We start from the raw sequence: 22,786 nt of genomic DNA on the forward strand, positions 1-22,786 counted from the left end.
CAAGATGGAAAGTGAGGTGCATAATATTTGACAAAATCGACTAAGTTTGCAGAAGATACGTATTCCAGCAGGTTTTCGTGAAACTTTGTAAGGCATTTGGGAAAACTCAAAGCATGAAAGTTGTAGGTCTTTGACATAGCTTTCCAATTATATATTGTGGAGTCCAAACGGAGTTTTGTGCAAAAAGTTATATCCATTTTACAGAGAGGTGTGCAACCACCACAGTCCTGCCACGTTTTACCGCGGCCGTGGTGGCGAGGCAGTGTCTCAACAATTTACCATGGTCAAGACCGCGGTCACGCCAACCGGGACGCGGTGGACGACTTGGGAGGTCATTTTTTTAGCCTTATTTCATCCTCTACAACTCCAAAACATAAAAACTTGTCCTAGAAAGGAAAACTCTCAAAAACCTAACTCCTTAAAGGTCCCTCCACCACCCAAGGTAAGTTCTAATGGTGGTTCTATATTTATTTCAATTCCCCAATATCTTATTAACATGGGTAAACCCTCCATATCATTAGATATTTGATTGGGACACCATTGTTGAGAGAAGAAACCCTAGAACTCGAATTAAAGGAGATTGAACGTCAAAAAGGTAATATCTTCACCCTCTAATTGATTCTATCATTGAATTAGTGATTATAGACTCTAGTTCATGAGATATGAGTTGATGGGTTTGATAGAAAAGCATGAACAGTGATAGGTTTGGGTTGTTGATTGGTTATTATTGGTTATGGGTGTTGATTACGTTATGGGTGATAAAGAATGATGTTGATTATAACCATTTGAGACTTTAGAATTTATCTAGAAGCAAGAGAATGGGTTATTGGGTGTAGAGACACCATTAATAAGGGCTATGAAGCTTTATGCCACCAAGTGTTTGATAAAATACCTAAGTGACAAAAACATGAGTATTATTGCTAATATGGAATTCTTTTGACTTGTATTGATATAGATTGAAGTTGAAAGGGTTGGCGAATATTCTCTTGTAGACAAAAACATGAGTATTACCAAGTGGTTGAATAGATGTAGAACTTCTATTCTCTTGCTTCGTAACTCGTTCATGACTTTCATTCTGAACATTGTGAGCTCAGTTTCGTATTCAATATAGACTTGGGCTTGATGTCCCTAAGTCTCAGTATAGCTTACTCAGTATGTCATAAACAGTTGAAGTTTCAGTGTTCATAACCAGTTCAAGAATACATGTCGCATTCTAGTCCTATTCAGTATTCTAGTATTATGTAACTTAGTATGATTCAGTATTCCAATATTATGTAACTTAGTATGATTCAATATTCCAGTATTATGTAACTCAGTGTGATCCAGTATTCCAGTATCATATAACTCGGCGTGATTCAGTATTTCACTATTATGTATTGCAGTATGATTCTCAGTTCCTGATTTTAAATCCCTGAATGTTGAACACCTATATTTGGGCCTGAGAATGCAGCTAATGCTTTATGCATCTTTGGGCCTAAGACCGCAGTTTATGCTTTATGCATCTTTGGGCCTGAGGCCGCAGTTTATGCTTTATGCATCTTTGAGCCTGAGGCCGCAGTTTATGCTTTATGCATTTTGGACCTGAGGTCGCAGTTATGTATACGTATACTTGGGCCCGAGGCTGCAGTTTGCGCAGTTTGTGCACATATATATATTGGGCCTGAGGCCGCAGTTTAATATTCAGATAAACAGGTTGTTCATCATTCAGAAGAGGGAGTATTCATATCCTTACTTCCTTTCAGTTCAATTATTAGTTACCGTTCAGTTATCAGCTATCATATCAGTTACCAGTTATCAGTTCAGTTATCAGTTATCATTTCAGTTTCAGTTTGAATAGTTATTAATTCAGTTATCAATTATAAATTCTCAGTTATCAGCTTAGTTTCAATTTCAGCATTTATAATTCTTTCTTTCAGTTGCTTTACATACCAGTACAATTCAAATGTACTGATGTCGCTTTTGCCCGGGGCCTGCATCTCACAATGCAGGCAATGAATTACAGGTTGATGATTCCATTCGCTAGGATTCTCATACCAACTATTTGGTGATCCCAGTTCTTTCGGGGCATTATCATTACCTTACAGTCTTCAGTATTTTGTTTAGACAGTCAGTGTTTTCAGTACTTCATTAGAGGCTTCACATACTAGAGTAACAGTTAGACAGAGTCTCAGACTTTTCATATTAAGCTATGTTGACTACAAATATGTTTCAGAATTGTAGTAGTATTTCCGCACTTTGATTTATATCATCCAGACTTTCAGTATATCAGCATGTGTTAGTTTATCTTCCGCATTCAGTATGTTATGATACCACATGTTGATTCATCCATCCAGTTGGTTCGCTTGGTCACATGTAGTCATGCACTGAGTGTCGTGTTACGTCCAGGCCGAGGTTTGGGGCGTGACAACGGCGTGCAACCCGATCCCAAATATACAGTCAACAATGATCATAATAACAGTCCCGGCAAGGGGTCAACTATAAACTACACTATCCCGGTAAGGGGATTCAACAATACAAGTATATACGTCCCGGCAAGGGAGAATCAGCTATAACCAATCTTAACTCAACTTCTACTCATCTCAATTATCACCATTTCTCAATCATAAGTATCTTCCACGAAAATAAACTTAAGTCTTTACTCATTATCAAGGATTCACCTACTATAGCATTCGTAGTATCATTTAAGAATACAACAAGTATCAATTTAGGATTCACGGTCATGTTCGATACCAACGTATAGATACTCGTCACCATGCCTATACGTCGTACTCAATAAGAAACAATTAGCAAATATGACTCAACTCCTAATCCCTCAAGCTAAGGTTAGACCGAACACTTACCTCGATGCCTCGATCACAACTCAAGTTTCAATTATAGCTTTACCCCTTGATTCCACCGCCAGTTCGCTCGTATCTAGCCACAAGTTACTTAATTACATCAATAAACGCTAAATGAATCAATTTGAATGCATGAAAATGAGTTTTCCAAAGTTTTTACCCAAAAAGTCAAAATCACCCCCGGACCCACGTGGTCAAAACCCGAGGTTCGAACCAAAACCCGATTACCCATTCCCCCACGAACTCAAATATATAATTTGTTTTGAAATCGGACTTCAAATCGAGGTCCAAATCCCTAATTTTTGAAAAACCTAAGTACTACCCAAAACACCCAATTTCTCCTATGAAAATCATTGATTTTGAGTTGAAATCATGTAAAAAGATGTTAAGGAATGAAGAAAATGAGTTAGAAATCACTTACCAACGTTTTGGAGAAGAAGGGTTGTTTGAAAAATCGCCTCTTATATTTTTGGGGTTTTGAAAAATGAAAAATGACTGAAAATCCCGTCTATTTATACTCCTCTCATACTCCTTGTGCGGACCGCACGAAATGAACTGCGGCCGCACAGGCCTCCACCACGCACCACACAAAGCCGATAGTGGACCGCACTGGGCCCCTTCCGCTGTCGCACACATTTTTGTGCGGACCGCACTGGCGGGTTCAGAGACCTGCAACAACTGTGTTTTTTTGGGCCTAAGGCATCCCAGAACCTACCCGAAACTCACCCGATCCCTCGGGGTCCAAACCAAATATACACAAAATCTCAAAAATATCCTATGGACTTATTTGTGCAATAAAATCATCAAAATAACATTATGAACATCAAATTAAAGCTCGAGATCAATGAAATTTTTTCAAAACTTCTTTAAACATCAACTTTGCGATTTAAATCCGAATCACGTCATATGACATCCATTTTTAACCAAATTTCACAGAAACGTCTTAAATCATATATAAGACCTGTACCGGGCGCCGGAACCAAAATACGGGCCCGATACCATCATGTTCTAAGCAAATTTCATTTCAATTTTCCTTAAACAATTTCAGAAAATAATTTCCTTTAAAAATTCATTTCTCGGGCTTGGCACCTCGGAATTCGATTTCGGGCATACGCCCAAGTCCCATATTTTCCTACAGACCCTCCGGGACCATCATATCACAAGTCCGGGTCCGTTTATCCAAAACATTGACCGAAGTCAAATTTATTCATTTTACAGTCAAAGCTTATCATTTTTCACATATTTTCACATTTAAGCTTTCCGGCTATGCGCCCGGACTGCGTACATAAATCGAGGTGACTCTAAATGAGGTTTTCAAGGCCTCGGAAACACAGAATTTAATTTAAAGCAAGTGATGACCTAAAAGGTCATCACAGAGCTTGAGATTGATTACTTGAACTTGACCTTGATTTGTTCTTCGTTCTTGAGCTTGAACTTGATTGCTTGAAGCTTGAAACTTGTAGAGAAATTTACAGCGTTTGATCCACGAGCTCTCTCTTGCTTCTTGTTATAACTTCTGGTCCCTTTCTTGAGTTGTGAAGACCCCTATTTATAGTTGTGAGAGGGAAGAGTTATGATAAGAACAAACTCTTTCCGACCAATCAAATTAAAGTGTGACATGGCCGCATTTGATTGGGCGGAACATGTCACTTGCACACGTGGAGCGATTTCATTGGCCTTTTAGTGTGACTTGACATGCCTTGTCATTTTGACACGTGGAATAATCCTATTGGCTCTTCTGTTTGACTTGGCGTGCCACGTCATTTGATACGTGGCACCAAACTAGGCCTCTAGGAAGATGTCATCTTGGGCTTAATGAAGTGGGCTCATTACTTTAGCCCAATGGATTAAGACTTATTTATTTAATCCATATATATTGGATTTATAATTAATCCAACTATATTAGCCCAAGAAATTATTTGAACTAATATATCTTGAATTTAAAATATAGTCCCAACTATTTTATGGATTTAATTCCTATAAAATTTATATGCCTATATATATATATATATAGGCATATATATATATATATATATATATATATATATATACACACACACATACACACACCAATGTTTGAAAAGGCTTTTCTAGGACTCATCTCAGGGCTCGCCCCGGGGCGAAACACTATCAAAATGCCTTGAGGCTCATGTGTGGGGCTTAGTTTTGTAAGGCTTACGTCCCCAAGCGCCCGATTGTACGTCCTAAACACGTGTAACGCTCAACGTCCGAGACTCGCCCAATAGTTGATATGCAAATCATGTGTTGAATTCACTAATTAGCATTGTTGACTCTCAAAATTCTTTAACAAATGAATGAGTAAAGTTGTTTTTATCTACATGATTATAAAAACTGTGAATAACTCAAATAACGAGCCATAGTATTGCATATTTACTAATTTAGAATTGTGAGGGTGAATATCATTTGAATATTTCTTCTGAAAATAGATAACCAAAATTTATATCTTTACTTGAGAGATCTTGATGTCTTAGTTCTATGTCTCTCAAAGATATTATAAATTTATTATTTTACTATTTAAAAATAATTTTATATTTACTCAAGAAGGGGTAATATTTTAAATTACAATTTTACTTAATAAAATTTTGAATATTACTTTTAAGGGGAGAAAATATGCAGTTTGATAACATTTTTTAAGAAATTAGATTTTTAATTGTTTGAAAGTTAAGACATTGTAGTTAATTTATATTTCATAGTAGCTTTAATAGTATTCCATTATTTATACTTGTAAAACATGCTAGATATTTTATTTTATATGAGTTTCTTTAAAAAAAATTATAGTTTTTTGAACTTTTTATGTGTCTTATATATTTTTTGTGTTATAATGTTATATTATTAATTCATAAATTTTCAAAAACAAAAATTTGTGGGCTTACGCCCCATGTCTCGAGGCTTTCGCCTCGCTCCGTATTAAATAAAACGCCCAGCCTCACTCTCTCACCTTTTAAAATACTGATATATACTTTCTTTCTTAAGTCATAGTAATCGTGAAACAACTCTATCAGTTGATGCTTTTTGACAATCTACACTTTAACTTAGATCAACTTGTAACCGAACTAGATTAAAAAAGTGATTTGGTTGATATAGAAGTGCGCTTGGGCTGGGCCCTTCCCAATAAGGCCCTACCGTCGGGCATAAGCGCCCTCTTGCTTCCCGTATGCGAAATGCATCGATCGAAAGGCAGGGCGACACAACCCCTAATCAACGGAGTGAATATATCTCGTATGTCTCCACTTTTTCCTGGCATGCTATGGTACCCCCAGAGTGTGTAGGAGCGAGTCGAGTCCATATCATCACAGAGCAACAACTGTGTCCGAATTTAATTTATTTATTTGGCAATTCATTCGGTGACTTAAAGTCGCAAAAAAAGCCCCTAAGGAGCATCAAATATTTCCGATGAGATCCAAGGAGCAGTTTGGACTTGTTAATTAGTTGAAGTAAATTACATCCAAAAGCCCCTAATTTAGGGACCCTAACCAAAAATTAAGACAACCAAAGTTTTTATCTTAGTCACCATTTGTCCTTTTCCATATAAATTCAGTGGGTACCTTATAAGAGCCTTAGAATAGTTTGGACTATGTCGGGTAAACTTGCCATGTTTGGTTTTGTTGTTTGACCCCAAAAAATATCAAAGAACGAAAAAGGTCTCAATCTTTCATCTTTTACTAGCAATCTATACAAGGCTATGCTGAGCACTACTGGTTTGTTCTGTGCTTTCACTAAAGACATAGGGCGCATGGGAATTCTCTGTTTCAATTGCATTTTTGTGGCCAAACACTCTGCTGCCATTTCTTTGCTTTTTCTGTCTACATTGCCTCTTATAGTTGCTGGCATAATTTTGGATACGACACAAACCTGCTGCATCTCAAACTTTAGCTAAAACAACAAGCAGTACAAGCTCACAGTTTTGCAAAGATAAAGATTTTATTTAGTCATATTCTCTTATTACGCAGGACAAAATATTTGACACGTAATTAGTATCCAAAGTTAATACTCCCTCCGTTTCAATTTAACTAACACATTTTTCTTATTGAATTATTCAAAAAAGAACGATACATTTCTATGTTTTGAAAAAAATTTAATTTTTTAAACTTTTTATTTGCCCACTTTATCTTTAATAAGAAATTTTTATGGTCACATAAATATCATGGCTCTATAAAGCTTTTGTCCCTAAGTTTTTAGTATCACATATTTCAAAAGTCTTTTTGTTAGAATTTTATACCTAAGACAAATTACATCATCTAAATTGAAATGGGGAGAGTAACTTTTCCTCTATAGAATCTAATTTGAGTTTAAGGTTTATTATAGTACAACCTCTGATTATGTATTGTAGTAGTGGTGGACGGCAAGAATTGATGGATTGACAAACAGAAAAAGGGGTCACTCACATCATTGTTACTCCTATAAGAGGAAAATCAAATACATGAGCCAAGATTAGCATATGCATGTTCAAGATTTATGATCAAATACTTACAGCAACAATAATTATTCAGTAAAATTCCAAAAAGTGAGATCTGGGGAGGGTAATGTGTACGCAGACCTTACCACTACCCCGATAGAGCAAAGAGATTGTTTTCGATAGATCCTCGGCTCAGGAAGACGGAAATAAAAACAAGAAAAAGATAATTCATTAGTAATTTCAGAAGAAACTGTAGAAATAGTAACAGAAGCATAAAAACCAAAAGATAAATGACATGCAATAACATTAGCCAGTATCTAAGGCTCGGGGCTAAGATAAACATCAAGGATAGTGTGGGCTCAACATAAACCGCAAGTCATCTAAGATCAACCCTATCCAATCCCGCCTCACCCCGGGTATGAAGTAGGGAAAGCTTTACTATCTCCTAGCCTACAACCCTAATGCTTGACCTCCGGACCTTCCTATCAAGGGCCATGTCCTCGAAATCTGCAGATGTGCCATGTCCTGCCTGATCACCTCTTCCCAATACTTCTTAGGTCGTTCTCTACCTCTTCTCGTACCCACCACAACCAACCGCTCACACCTCCTCACGGAGCATCAAGGCTTCTCCTCCGCACGTGCCAGAACCATCTGAGTCTCGCTTCCCGCATCTTGTCATCCATAGGGGCCACGCCCACCTTCTCCCGAATATCTTCATTCCTAATCTTGTCTATCCTAGTGTGCCCGCACATCCACCTCAGCATCCTCATCTCTGCTACCTTCATCCTCTAGATATGGGAGTTCTTAACCGGCCAACACTCTGCCCCATACAACATGGCCGGTCTAACCACAGCTCTATAAAACTTACCTTTGAGTATCGGTGGCACTTTCTTGTCACACAAGACTCTAGATGCAAGCCTCCATTTCATCCAGCCCGCCCCTATGCGGTGTGTGACGTCCTCGCCGATCTCTCTGTCCCCCTGAATCACCGACCCAAGGTACTAGAAGCTATCTCTCTTGGGGATGAGCTGTGATCCAAGCCTCACGTCCATGCCTACTTCCCCCGACTCAGCGCTAAACTTGCACTCCAGGTACTATGTCTTAGACCTGCTCAATTTGAAACCCTTAAACTCGAGGGTTTGTCTCCAAACCTCCAACCTCCAACCTCTCGTTAACACCGACCCTCGTATCATCAATTAGAACTATGTCATCAGTAAATAACATACACCATGGCACATCCCCTTGAATATGGTGTGTTAGTGCATCCATCACCAAGGCAAATAAGAATGGGCTAAGCGTAGAGCCTTGGTGTAAACCCATAATAACCGAAAAATACTCTGAGTCGCCTCCCACAGTTCTAACCTTAGTCTTAGCTCCATCATACATGTCCTTGATCGCTCTTATGTAAGCTACCGACACGCCCTTTGCCTCAAGACATCTCCAGAGCACCTCCCTAGGGACCTTATCATACGCTTTCTCCAAGTCGATAAATACTATGTGCAGATCCTTCTTCTTATCCCTGTACTATTCCACCAACCTACTAATAAGGTGGATAGCTTCCATAGTGGAGCGACCCGGCATGAACCCAAACTGATTGTCGGATATAGACGTCGTCTTCCTTACTCTCACCTCAATCACCGTCTCCCAGATTTTCAAGGTATGGCTTAGTAACTTGATATGATCAAATACTTAGTGCTAGTAGAATCAAGTTTCCAGGTGTACTAAAGATTTTTTCTTTCTTATTCCTTAGTTTTTTGGGGGGCACATTTGTTTCTTATTGCTTATGTTTTCCATAAAGAGGGAAGAAATTTATAGTATAAGGATATATCTTTCTTCTATTGAAATTCTAACTTGGAAAGTCTTGACCATTAAACTATACCTAGAAGATTATTGGCAATAGTTTAATTGAGAATGTGTTGGCCTAATTACTTTTAGGGGCTTCTTTCTAGTGACCCCTAAGCTTTGCTTGCATCATACTCCCACTTCACTTTTCCATAATATATATATATATATAAAGTAGGTCAACTTCCACATCTTACAATTGGTTAAACAATGTATCTTGTTTTGGTTAATGTGAATTTGGGATAAAGTATCTAATGTAGGGCAGCTCATAGATATTTGAGGTACCAATGAGATTTCATTCCACACTATTTTTGTCCAAGTTGAGAGTCTATGGATTGAGATCTCTATTGGAGGTTCGGCACAAAACCGACCTTGTCTAATCATAAACATAATTGCCCATAAGTAGCCCCACACAGGATGTAGTAACATGGATGTCTTGAATTAAATAATGCTGTTTATTTTTTTGCTTTTTTGCTGTCTTCTACTTTCCGTTATAAACATGCCACTCGGCGTGTCACGGACATGTATGTAAATGGTCCGATTAATCTGGTGGATTTCCCTTGTACGGTGGATGTTTTTAAAAAGTTTTATTGACGGTAAGGATAAATATGTTCAGATAGCATAACGGAAGATAGATATGAACAATATATCAAAGTAAATGAATATATTTGACCTCTTTCCCTTTATAATTCTTTATTCTATCTCTTGCCATTTTTTTCTACTTTCATTTTGCACCAAGCAGTGGATATTGTCTCCACTTATATCAGCAAAGTAGGAAAAAGCAATGAGACATACTTAAGACCCAACTATGGGAGCAATGGGCCTATACAAAGATTACCCAAAAGATTTTGATGGCCCAAGTCATATTCTCACTGTACTCTTGAAAAGTTTATAAGGCTTTACAAGGATAAAACGGTAAAAATTGTACGGGCGCCTATTTGGTCGCCCTCATTTAATCTATAACTAATTTTTTTAATTTTTTAATTTGTACCTATTTTTTAAACAACCTCAGCTCCCTTTCTCCTCCTCTTTCACCTCTTTCGTTTTCTTCTTCTTCTTCTTTCTTTTGCTGCTGTTGGTGCTGCTATAAAACTTCAGTTCATGGGATGGTTGCCATAAGTATGTTTATCAAATTATTTAAAAATAAATTATAATAATTACGTAAGTTAGTAGACAATAATTTGTGAATATTTCCACGTACGGGAAGTTTAAGGTCACATTTAGTGATTCTTTTCATGATAATTCTGTTCTTTTCACGTTTATTGTTTCCAAAATTTATGATTTAGATACTGTTGTCAATTTGATTATTTATCTAGTATGTTAGACAGCTTTTTCAAAAACTTCAGCTTATATAGTGCTGAAGTTTTTACAAATGAACTAAATAACTTCAGCATCTTCTGCTGAAATTTTTGAAAAAGCTTTATGACAAAACTAATGAATCCAGAACAAAAAAAACTTTAGCTTATTTAGTCCTGAAGTTTTTATAAATGAACTAAATAACTTCAGCATCTTCTGATGAAGTTTTTGAAAAAGCTTAATGAAAAAACTAATGAATCCGGGACAAAAAATTTCAGCAAATAGAGAAGAAAACTTCAGCTACTATACTTAAGTTCAGCAATTACAAACAAAAACTTCAGCAAATAGAGAACAAAACTTCAGCTATTATGCTTAAGTTCAGCAATTACATACAAAAACTTCAGCACACTTGGTTCAGCAATTTTTGCTACTTCAGGCCCGTCTACTAGAATGCTGAAGTTTTGCGTGATTGTCTTTGCTACTTCAGCCCCGTATGCTGAAATTACGCGAAAAAGTGAGTATGCTTGCAATTTTTTTTTTGCAAAGCGGGCACAAGTTAAAATGTGACCCAAAAAAGCGGGTATAGATGCAAATGCCCCGATAAAACTACAAATTGTTCAAAGGCCTGATAGGTGACACCGTGATTCAATCTTCAATCAAATGAAGGGTTTTGGATTTTAGATTTTGGAGGGTTGAAATAGCAAAAGATTGCAGAAATATAACATTTTTTGGGATGATCTTTTAACTTTTGATTCTCGGTTACCCCATGGGTAGAACTTCAAGGTCAAAAGTTAAAAGTATTATCCATGGGCAAACGAGAGTCAACACTTGTTAGATAAGAATTCAAGACAGGCGAGGGTTGTAAGCACGTGATTTTTGCCCTATGAAAGAATTACTCCCAAAAATTCAAAATAAAACGATTTTCCTTTGTGTGCAATTTTGAGAATTTTTGTGACATTTTGGATAATTATTTGTATTTATTTGTGCATGTGTATTTGTTAAATTAATAAAAAAATACAAAAATATGTCACATTTGCATTTAGGATTTAATTCTACAATTAGGAGTAATTAAGTTTGTTTTACCAGAATGAAAATTACAAAAATATGCATTGTTTGCATTTTTAGCATTCAATGTCAAATTGTGCAACTTTGTTTTAATGGGTGTTTAATTATGTATGATAAATGTTGCTAGGAATTAGTTAGTATTTTTGATAAGTTAATTTAGTTTATAACTTATTTTAGAATTTTAGTTTTATTAATTAGAAAGTAGAAGAAAATAGAGCAAAAAATATAAAGAAAATCGGAATTGGGCCTCTTTTTCAATTTCAAACCACAGGCCCAAAAAAATACCCAACCTTCCCCATGACCCGGTCCACTTCAACACGGGTCGACCCGGTCCGCCCCATAACCCCAAATGACCTAACCCCTCCTAATCTTCATTTTCATTTTCCTAACCCTAAGACTAAACTACCCCCCCCCCCATCTCTTTTTCTTCTTCTTCTCCAAAAACCAAGCTCCTCCAAGCCCTAGCAGCCATGGCTGCCCCTTCCCCTCCAGCTTCACCTCCTTCGTCTCTGAGTTTTGCCATCCTCGTCGCCTCCATCGCCGGAAATGGCGACCCTTTCGCCTTCTTCTTCTTCGTCACGTCCAAACGAGCTACTGCTTCACCGCCTCCATAAACCACCATGAACGACCCTTCACCAGTCATTCGTTGCTGCTGCTTCTGCTTCGTCAACCACGAACAGCTCCAGCCACCGCCATTTTCCTCCTCCACTGAGCTCGCTTCTGCTGCTTCTGCTACATCCATCACGTCCAAGCAAACCCCATCGCCACTGCTTCGTCTTCGCCACCCCAGCCAGCACCATCGTCTTCATCGTCGACCACCAACAGCCCAAGAACCCATTGTCTTCATCGTTGACTGCTTGTGGAGTGTTCTAAGGAGCTCCAGTCGTCCAGCCCCAGTCGTCGACATCCCTGCTCCTCCCATGAACGATGTAAGCTCCAAGCTCGACTGTGTGTCGTCCAGCATCTGCTTCAGCTTCCAGTCGTCCAGCATCTGCTTCAGCTGCGTTGCTGCGTCGTCGTCGAGCATCTGGATTCAAAACCAGTGACCCCTATTGTTCTGCTTCTAACTCCAGTCAACTAGCGCATCGAGGTTCCGTTCGAATCTGGGCTTCAAACTAGTAGATTTCCATTTTCTTGTCTCTTAGTTTTCATTCAGCGAATTCATCTTCCGTTCCTTTTCTTCTAGTGTTTGTGTTCCGATGGTTTGGGTTTGAATTCGAACCCGGGTCTTTGTTTGTATTAGAGATAATTTGTGTTCATTTTGTTTGAAGTTTGTTAGATTTTCGTCAAGTGATTTAATGTCGAGTGTTCATTTTAGTTTGAGTCATTTTCATCCTTGTTATAATGTTGTTAGATTTAATTTAAAGTTCAATTGATGCTTTGAGTTTAGTGATTTGAATCTATTTGTTTGTTATGATCAATTTGTTATTTTTGTTAAATCTGAAAGTAGGATTGTTGTTAAAAAATTGTTCAGTCAAAATAATTCCTGCTTTTTGTTGTTCATCATATGATTTCAGTTTGCATTTCATTTCCGTTAATTGTGATTCATGTTGTTTCAGTTTACTTTTGTTGTTAATATTGTTGTCTCCTTGCTCATTCATTTTTGTCTAAGTTAACCAGGATTGGTTCCCAATATGGTTAACTTATTCCCATTAATTTGATGTTGTATGATTCAATCTGTGTTCATGAGATTTGTTGTTTGAATTTGTTTAGAAATTGGTCATATTTGCTGTATTTTGGTTGGAATTGATTAGGTGAATTGGTTATAGCTGATGGGGGTAGATTGGTAAATTGCATTACGTTCAGGGGTAAAAATAGTAATTTCAGTAAGGTCGGAGGGGTAGTTTTGGAATTGAGCATTTGAACAATTATTTAATCTAAGTGCTCTGTCCACTAGGCATTAACAATATTAAAATAGTACATTGTGGGGGACAAGACATAAATTAGTGGGGAGATGATATAATTGTTTAATATAGTAGGGGACAAGACATAAGTTAGTGGGGGAATAATATAATTATTTAAATTAAGCATGGGGGACAAGATATAATGGAGTAGGGTTGATATATTTGTTTAATGTAGTGGGGGACAAAACATGTAGGCATGGGGGACAAAGGAATTAAATAAGAAAAACATTAAGTAGTGGGGACAAGGCATGCAATTAAAAGAATATTTCGGGTTAGTGGTTCAAGACAAGAGTCTTGCTATAAATAAGAGTCATTTTGACATAGAAAGGGGAGGAGAACATATTTTAGGATTTGAGGAGAACATTTTAGGAAGAAATTTTTACAAAGATAGTTTTAGAGAGGATTATTTTTGGAGAGAGGAAGACATTCTGAAAATCCTAAGAGAGTGTTGGAGAGTTTAAAAAGAGAAAACAAAAACAAAGGGAGAGACGAGTTTAGTTTCGGATTTAATACACGTGGGGTTGAGTATGTTTGTGGTGATGTGGTTTGTTGATGTTTAAGTCTTTTACAAACTTTTGGGTTTGTTCTATCGAGCTTGCTTGATTTTCTTCAAATTTTTCTGGGCCTTGAATTTGGTTCGAATTGCTGTTGTTGGGTTGCTGTTGCGTTGTTGTGTTATTACTGCTGCTGACTCCTCCTTCTCTTCTTCTTGTACTGCCATTTCCAGGTACACATTTGTACACTCTTGGCTTGAGGCGAAATGAAGTATTGACCAGGCTTTGTTCCTGTTGAATTCCTCCTGTTTAGATTTGTGCTTGAATAAAGTTTTCCTTTCTTTGTATAAAAATGTAGTTGACTGATTAATGAGTAATGGGGTTGCATATGTATAACTCTTTCATCTAAAAACGTTAGTTTAAATTAATCGAAGAATAGATAATTTGTTTTGATATTATTGTGTGTCAATCTCATGTTCTAGTATTATTAAATAATAGAATATAGAACGAAAGCAATCTCTCTTTGTACAAACTCGATTGCAATTTTCTATTTGCATTAGCCGTAAACTAATAAGTTACGTCTTTGTTAGCATGTAATTAATTGAGAGATTTTCTTTTGTTTTAGAGACGAACTTAATAGAAAAATGTAGTCACTGTAGGTTTATCCTTTTAAATAAAAATGAGACGAGCCTCGCCAAATAAAATGCACAGATTGTGGGGCCCTCACAAAATGTACGTGTTAATTACTTAGAACTCGGGATCGGCCGCTTAGCGAACTTCACGGCCTTTTTCCCAAAATAACCACGCGTTAGTCTCTTTAGGCGCGTATTTAATAATGTTACCTCCCTAAACTCGAGTGCACATTTATGTGACTCAAATCCAAATCTCATCGACGTTGAAATATGTCTCTAACCACGGGTACATTGATTGTGACGTGGTTCGAGATGCATTTCTACGACGTTGCAAATTCTTTAAAAGAATAATGAATGAGACGAGCCTCGACAAATAAAGTGCACAAGCTGTGGGGCCCTCCATACGTTTTGGTAAAATTACTTAGACTTCGGGATGAGCCGTTAGCAAAATTCCACGGCCTTACCCAAAATAATAATACGCTAATCGCTTTAGGCGCGCATTTTAATAATCTTACCTTCTTAAACTCGGGTGTGCATTTCATGCGATCCAAATCCAAATCCCAAAACATTGAATAAAAATGTGTTCCGGATTGCGCGTGCATTTCATGTGACGCAATCCAAAGACATGTTTTTAAACGATGTTCACATTCTTTTTTTAAAAAATATAATAATAAAAGCGGTAAAGAGTTAAAACTTGCACATGAGCTCATAATTGTATAAAAATCAGATAAACAAGCCGAATATGACAGTTGAGCGACCGTGCTAGAACCACGGAACTCGGGAATGCCTAACACCTTCTCCCGGGTTAACAGAATTCCTTATCCGGATTTCTGGTTCGTGGACTGTTAAACAGAGTAATTCCTTTCCTCGATTCGGGATTAAACCGGTGACTTGGGACACCCTAAATCTCCCAAGTGGCGACTCTGAAATAAACAAACAAATCCCGTTTCGATTGTCCTTTAATTGGAAAAACTCCTTCACTCCTTGTGGGGACGGAAAAGGAGGCGTGACAAGGGTTATTTATGTACTTCGCCCTCCAAATAGGATGTAGTGTTCCAACTAACATGAGATCTTGATCTCAACATCAATCCATAAAAGACACGATCAAGAACAGTTTATTCTCACAATACGTAAAATATAACAATATAAGAGGATCTTAAGAAAAGGAACACTAAGTACATCACTAATTTGAGAAAGCTTTATTTTTCTTATGAGAAGTCTCATTTATAGAAAGCTAGCTAGATTTATTCCCACAAAAAGATCTTGAAATTTCGTAGTTGGCTTCAGATATTCATTTGGGAGCAGCTGCAGCTAGGACTCGACCTTTGAAATAACCAAGCAACATTTCCCTATTAGGCATATTTTCCTTGACTTGGCTGCAGTTAAGGTACTCCTCTCTCCACGTACAAAAATGGGGAAACTTTTCACTAGTCACTAACACTACTCCAGTAGCTTCTTCAACAATTCCTACCCAAAATCCGACAAAATTGGCTGCTATGTCAACAAATCCAATTTTTTCTCCCCCAAAATACTTCTTGTCCTTGAGTTCATTGTCTAGAACTTTAAGTACCTCATAAGCTTCCTCTTTGTCTTTCTCTTGTTCCTCTCCTTTGCTCCACAAGGCTTTCCACACTGCTGGCAAGCACTGAGAAAACATAGGAATTATAAACAAAGAGAACTACAAAAAAATAGACTTTGACCTAACTCAATCTGATTTATACTTTGTGGTTTTATATTTAGAAGTTGGTCACTTTTTCACAATTATGCCAAAGGTTTGGACTACGAAAGTTATAATCGCGGGTGTAATTTTGAAGGAAAACCTTGGTAAAATTTGCCACTATATAATCAGGAAGTTACGGGTTACCGGTTCAAGTTGCAAAAATAACCTCTTATAAAAATTCATGATAAGGCTACATACATCAATCCTAATGTGATTAAGCCTTTCTTCATACTCCGTGCATAATAGAAGCTTAGTATAACAGAATGTCCTTTATCATGGGTCTAATTTGAAAAAATTGTGTAAGTAGCAACCTGCTGTTAATAATACCTAAAAGGTAATACATGAGGTAAAAATTATTCTAGATCATATAACGAGACAACAATCCATTCTCTCAGCCAGTGGTAAATGTGAGATTTTTGCTAAGGGAGTTCAGAAAAGAAAAAAATTAAAAATTAAAAGAAACTATAGCCAGTAAGATTTGAACTAGTGACCTTACAAATGTTTTAAACTCCCTTAACCATTGAGCTAGGCTTATAATACGTAGAGTCACAAGTCGGATTTTGCCTTATATATTTTCCGACAAAACCTCCTCCGTCCCCTAAATCCGCCCCTGCTCTCAACACATTAAACATTAAGAGAAGACTCATTGGCCATTTACTTAGAAGGATGACATTACCAAGGTGTAAATGTATGTATGTAGGTAGCAACATAAAGCAAGGAAATTCAACTTACCTTCTCATCGAGGAACTTAGCCCAGAAACGTGCGTCTGCTCTGTCATAAGGGTCTTTAGGCAAAATGGAAGGGCCGTCAAAGGTCTCATCAATATATTCAACAATTACAAGTGACTCAGCAATGGGTTTGCCATTATGCAACAGAACTGGGATTTTCTTATGAACAGGATTCGATTGAAGAAGCAGAGGACTCTTGTTCTGTAAATCTTCTTCTATCAACTCATATTCTACCCCCTTAATCCTTAGAGCCCATTCAACTCTGCGACTAGCAGGGCTCCCATTAATGCCCAGCAACTTTACTTCTTCAGACATATTTTTACAACTTGTACTGTATATGTTGAAGATTTTCTTGTTGGTGTACGTTGTTTTATAGCTTGAAAAGTCAAAAGAAATTTCTTAGCCACCAATCAAATTTTTTTCTTGTTTGACACTTGAAGTTGACTGATATAATGTTTGCATTTGCAGTGACGACTTAATTCGAAGTCGTGGAAGCTTCTATTCATTAAATATTGCTGGCTACTTTTGAAAATTTCTACACACACGACTTGTTTATTGATGTTTTATACCTATTTCCTCAGTTTGGTTTTTGGAGTATCTAATCAAGCAAACACGATTGCGAAAAAGTCACATAAACAAAACGTTGCAGCATTCACCATACTAGCTTGATCAATTTTTATTTATAATTTTTGTACTAAGCTCAAAGTTATGTATTTGTCTAATTTATTTTCAATCAAAGACTTGGGGCCGGCTCGACCTTTACCAGTAGTGAGGCCTGCGCCTTAGACCCCCAAATTTCGGAGGGCCCATTTTTAAAAAATAATAGATTTATAGATATTTAAAAATAATATTTAGAACTTTTAATGCAAAAGTAAAGTTCTTTATATAAAAGGAAAGAATTTTTTTTAGATATGTAAATAAAGTAACAATTTGACTCACTTAAAAATGGGTAGATGAATAATTTTTCCAACATTTCAATTTGAGTTGATTTGACAATGCGTAAAATTTTTACTCCCCTTCCTTAATTCCAAGTTAATCTTTCTTTTCCCCATATCTTCATATTTTAGAAATCTCTATATATTTTGCCTCTCTTTGGTATTTTAACTCACCTTCTTTTTCCAAGATTAATTAGTTGAAGTCTTCCATTGTACCTTTAAGCTTTCATTAGTTCTATACTTCTATTGCTCTATAAAATCTTACCTAAGATCAACAATGTCTCAAGAAAAAGATTAAATAAATTGGCTATAATATCAATTGAAAAGGAATAATTAGCCGAAATCGATTATAAAAACATTATTAACAACTTTGTATATCAAAAGTTAGAACATTAAAATTTAAGCCTCGCATTAAATTTTGGCTTTAAGCCCCTCATGTGCTTGAGCCGCCCCTGTAAGCAGATTTTGTTGTGGCGATACTAAGCGCATAGAGGAAGCTTAGTGGTCATATCCAACTATGCCTTATAAAAAGGACTAAGCGGTCGTTGCAAATATAATCCGGTTTACAAGTCCGGAATCGAATCCCACAGAGAACTAAGGCTTAGCTACAACTGTTCAATATTGCTAAGAAGACAAGCTCGAACAATTCCTAAGTTATAAATACTAAGATTCTTATATCTAATTAACTAAATAATTAAATTAGTAGATTAACAACTAAAGATACTACGGGTTGGAGAAAAAATTAATGAGGTCTAGAGTTATGATTTTCTCAATTGTCGGAATCCTTCCAGCTATGTCTTCTATAATTTCGCCTAAGTATTCTCTACCAATCATGAGTGCTCTGCGTGTTGTAATTCTCTCCCGAGTAATTACGACAATTTACTAGACATACTCTCCTGAGTTACGCTAGCTGGCTTTAATTACAGCTCACTTAGATCGCACCCAAGGTTTTGTTATCCCTAATCCTACCTTTAAACCCTTGGTTATCGATTCCTCACATACGTCGGGAGTGATGTTGTTCAACAACTACCTAAATATGCACTCTCTCCCGAGTATTACATACTAAATAGGCACAGCTAATTGAGGATCCTATCAATTAACTACAACAAGAAAGTAGTTGAACAAATAGAGATTATACTACGGCTCAATTATATAAAAACATAACAAGAATTTATCCTACAAAAGGTTCCATCAAAACCCTAGATAATAAATTAGCTATTCATAATAGTATATAAAACTACAATACTAAAAGTCATAACCAACAATGAAAAATAGGAAAAGGAAGGAACAACTCGTAGAAGAATTCTCCGCCTTGCTCCTATTGTGTCTCTGCCTCCTTAGGTCGAATCTGTGTCTCAAATCTGTTCAACCTCCTCAAAATAGCATTTTTACATGTATTTATACCAAGTAGGGTCGGGGCCAGACGAAAATACCTTCTCTCGCGCGAAATAGGATGACCACTCTATAAAATTTGCACTATCGCGCCGCATGGGGCGACACACCTTGCGGTACGGCAGTGGAAAAGTTCAGATTGCGGATTCTGACAGGCTGCAGGAAATTTTCACAGGCGCGGCGCACCACGCGCCGCGGTATTGGAAATTTGCAAAAATACAAAACATGAAAGTTGTAGCCCTTTCAAATAACTCTCCTACGATATATTGTGGAGCCCAAACGGAGTTCTGAGTGAAACGTTATGTGCATTTTACTAGACAATGCATTGCATGCCCGCTTGAGTCTTCGTTTCGTTCTTAACTATCATTTGTTGATCCCCCAACACGATCTCGGCTTTATTCCTTGGGCTTTTACTCAGACTGCAAAGCTCCAAATCACTTGAATTCATTCCATAATATCTACATAGCTCGGAATCACTCCTACAAGGCATAAAATACATAATTAGTGCAAAACACTAGCGATTAAAGCTCAAACTCAATTAAAGTGCAGTAAATTAGAGTGTAATAAGCGACTAAAATACGCAATTATAGCCTATCATCAATACCCCAAACTTAAACCATTGCTCGTCCTCGAGCAATCAAACTACACTTTATATAGACACGACCTTTTAAGCAATTTTCCTAACTCATCACGCCAAGAATATTTAAAATAGAATAAGCACAAAAACGTAACATCTTCACCTCAAGATTTGACTCACAAGTACCACACATTATTCACAACTCACCCACTTATTCTAACATAGAGGTCACTAATATTACCTTTCCTTCATGAATCAAGTGCCCTCACACAATAAAAGATAGTAGTTCCACACAATATAAAAGTTAAGAACCATTGGGAACTCAAGATAGAAAGAATTCACTCACTCTCAGAAACAACTTTCATATGCCACAAAAGATGCACCATAGGCTTGCCCGTAGTGTACTACTCTACTAATCGAGATTATTCAGTCTAGGATCAAGTAGGACTTTATTTGGTTGTAATGTAGGCTGAGGGACGAGTAAGATATATTTAGATATAAGAGTGACTACACTTCCCTAATCACTTTAATACATACATTTAACATTTAAAACCCCACTTATGTCAAACCAAAACTCCACCTTCACATCAATGTATATTAACTCCATACTTCTTTAAGCACAATTACATCAAAAGCCACCACCACAAGGAATATTCTTCACAACAATACAACTATATTTTTTCTTTCTTTCTTTTTCAATTCAAGTGGCTCTTACTTTTTTCTAAAAATAGTGCACCTTTCTCCTTATTTCATTAGTTCCACTCAAAAGCCAAACCAACCACCCCACACTTTAACTTTTACAAAGTTCATAACAATTCAAGTTCTCATGAGAGGTGAAAAACTTCAAAAGGATGGTTAATTCAAACAAATGGGTAAGGCTTGTAATGTGGTTGCCAAAGAAATAAGATTACTGTTATACCTCCTTTTTGCGCCCCCGCGAGGGGTGAAGGAGTTTTTCCAATTAAAGGACAATCGAAACGGAATTTGTTTGTTTATTTCAGAGTCGCCACTTGGGAGATTTAGGGTGTCCCAAGTCACCAATTTAATCCCGAATTGAGGAAAAGAATGACTCCATATTACAGTCCGCGAACCAGAAATCCGGATAAGGAATTCTGTTAACCCGGGAGAAGGTGTTAGGCATTCCCGAGTTCCGTGGTTCTAGCACGGTCGCTCAACTGTCATATTTGACTTGTTTATCTGATTTTATACAATTATGAGTTCATGTACAAATTTTAGCTCTTTACCGCTTTTATTATATTTTTAAAGGAATATGAACATCGCTTAAGAACATGTCTTTGGATTGCATCACATGAAATGCACCCGTAATCCGGAACATATTTTTATTCAATATTTTGGGATTTGGATTTGGGTCGCATGAAATGCACACCCGAGTTTAAGAAGGTAAAATTATTAAAATGCGTGCCTAAAGCGATTAGCGTATTATTATTTCTGGGTAAGGCCGTGGAATTTTGCTAAACGGTCCATCCCGAAGTCTAAGCAATTTTAAAACAAATATTTACCGAGGGCCCCGCAATTTTGTATTTTTATTCGGCGAGGCTCATCTCAGTCTTATTTTTTTTAAAGGAATTTGCAACGTCATGGACATGCATCTCGGACCACGTCACAATCAATGTACCCGTGATTAGAGACACATTTCGACTCCGTTGAGATTTGGATTTGGGTCACATAAATGTGCACCCGAATTTTAAGAAGGTAAGATTAATTAAATCGTGCCTAAAGAGTCTAACGCGTTATTATCTTTGGGGAAGGCATTGAAATTCACTAAACAGTCCATCCCAAATTCTAAGTATTTATTATGACCAATTATTGAGGGCCCCGCAATTTGCATTTTTATTTGGCGAGGCTCGTCTCATTATTTTTTTTAAAAAAGGATAATCTTAGAATGACTACATTTTTTATTTTTTCGTTTCATAAATGAAGAAAAGGTCCTACTTTATTTACATACTTTCGAGTTATTATAGTTAAGTTTCGAAAGTGAGTCGTTTAAAGAGTTTACATGGACAGCGCATAGAATGTTCTACATACAGACAGTAAAAGAAATAAAAGACTACATTAAACTACAACTTCAAATCTTTCTCATTTTTTGCATTCATGCTTCAAGTAGCTTACAAGATGAACCAGTGTATCAGTTTGTGTACCTGGTATTTGGAAAGCAAGGAAAGAAGATGAAGATCAGTAGAAGCAGCAGTAGTGTAAATACACAGCAACAACAGGTTCAGCAACATAGCAAAACCAGTAACGACCAGTAGAATAACCCAGTAACAGATTGAAAAACCAGCAGTACCGGAATGCAATCGCAGTCAAAGCAGAAGAGAGACGGATACAAGATGCAGTAGTTTACTGATTTTGAATAACACCCAAGGAAAGGAAAACGGAAATTATTCAAGTAAAAGTTCAAATTGTCTATCTCTTTTACTCTCAAATTCTCATTTCTCAAAATTCAATCAACTCTCTCAACTTTTTTCTTCTTCTAAAAGTCTCTTCCTTTCTCTCTCTCTAAGTTAAAGTCCTTCAAGTTCTCCCCAAAATGTTCTCTCCTAAAAAAATGTCCTCCTTAAAATGTGTCAAATGACTCTATTTATAACAAGACTCTTGTCTTGAACCCCCAACCCGAAATATTCCTCTAATTGCATGTTTTGTTCCCCATTACCATATGTCTTCTTTATTTTAAACCCTTCTCCCTCATGCCCACATGTTTTGTCTCCCACTACATTAAATAAATATATCAACTTCACCCCATTATATCTTGTCCCCCATACTTAACTTAAATAATTACATTATTCCCCCTACTACATTATGTCTTGTCCCCCACTATGTATTATTTTAATATTGTTAATGCCTAGTGGACAGAGCACTCAGATTAAATAATTGTTCAAATGTTCAATTCCAAAAATACCCCTCCGACCTTACTAAAATTACCATTTT

General features: G+C 36.9%; 1 protein-coding gene across 1 annotated transcript; it reads right to left on the bottom strand.

Annotated features, from left to right (window-relative positions):
* Nucleotides 1-15,579: 15,579 nt before the first annotated feature.
* On the bottom strand, nt 15,580-17,291 carry LOC107816353 (putative glutathione S-transferase). Its single transcript, XM_016642056.2, has 2 exons — nt 16,940-17,291; nt 15,580-16,132 (listed from the first exon to the last, which is right to left on the bottom strand). Exons 1-2 carry the CDS (start codon nt 17,249-17,251, stop codon nt 15,779-15,781), a joined length of 666 nt encoding a protein of 221 aa, XP_016497542.1. The 5' UTR covers nt 17,252-17,291; the 3' UTR covers nt 15,580-15,778.
* Nucleotides 17,292-22,786: the final 5,495 nt, after the last annotated feature.

This window comes from Nicotiana tabacum, chromosome 5 (genome assembly GCF_000715075.1).
Source record: "Nicotiana tabacum cultivar K326 chromosome 5, ASM71507v2, whole genome shotgun sequence".
Taxonomy (NCBI): domain Eukaryota; kingdom Viridiplantae; phylum Streptophyta; class Magnoliopsida; order Solanales; family Solanaceae; genus Nicotiana; species Nicotiana tabacum.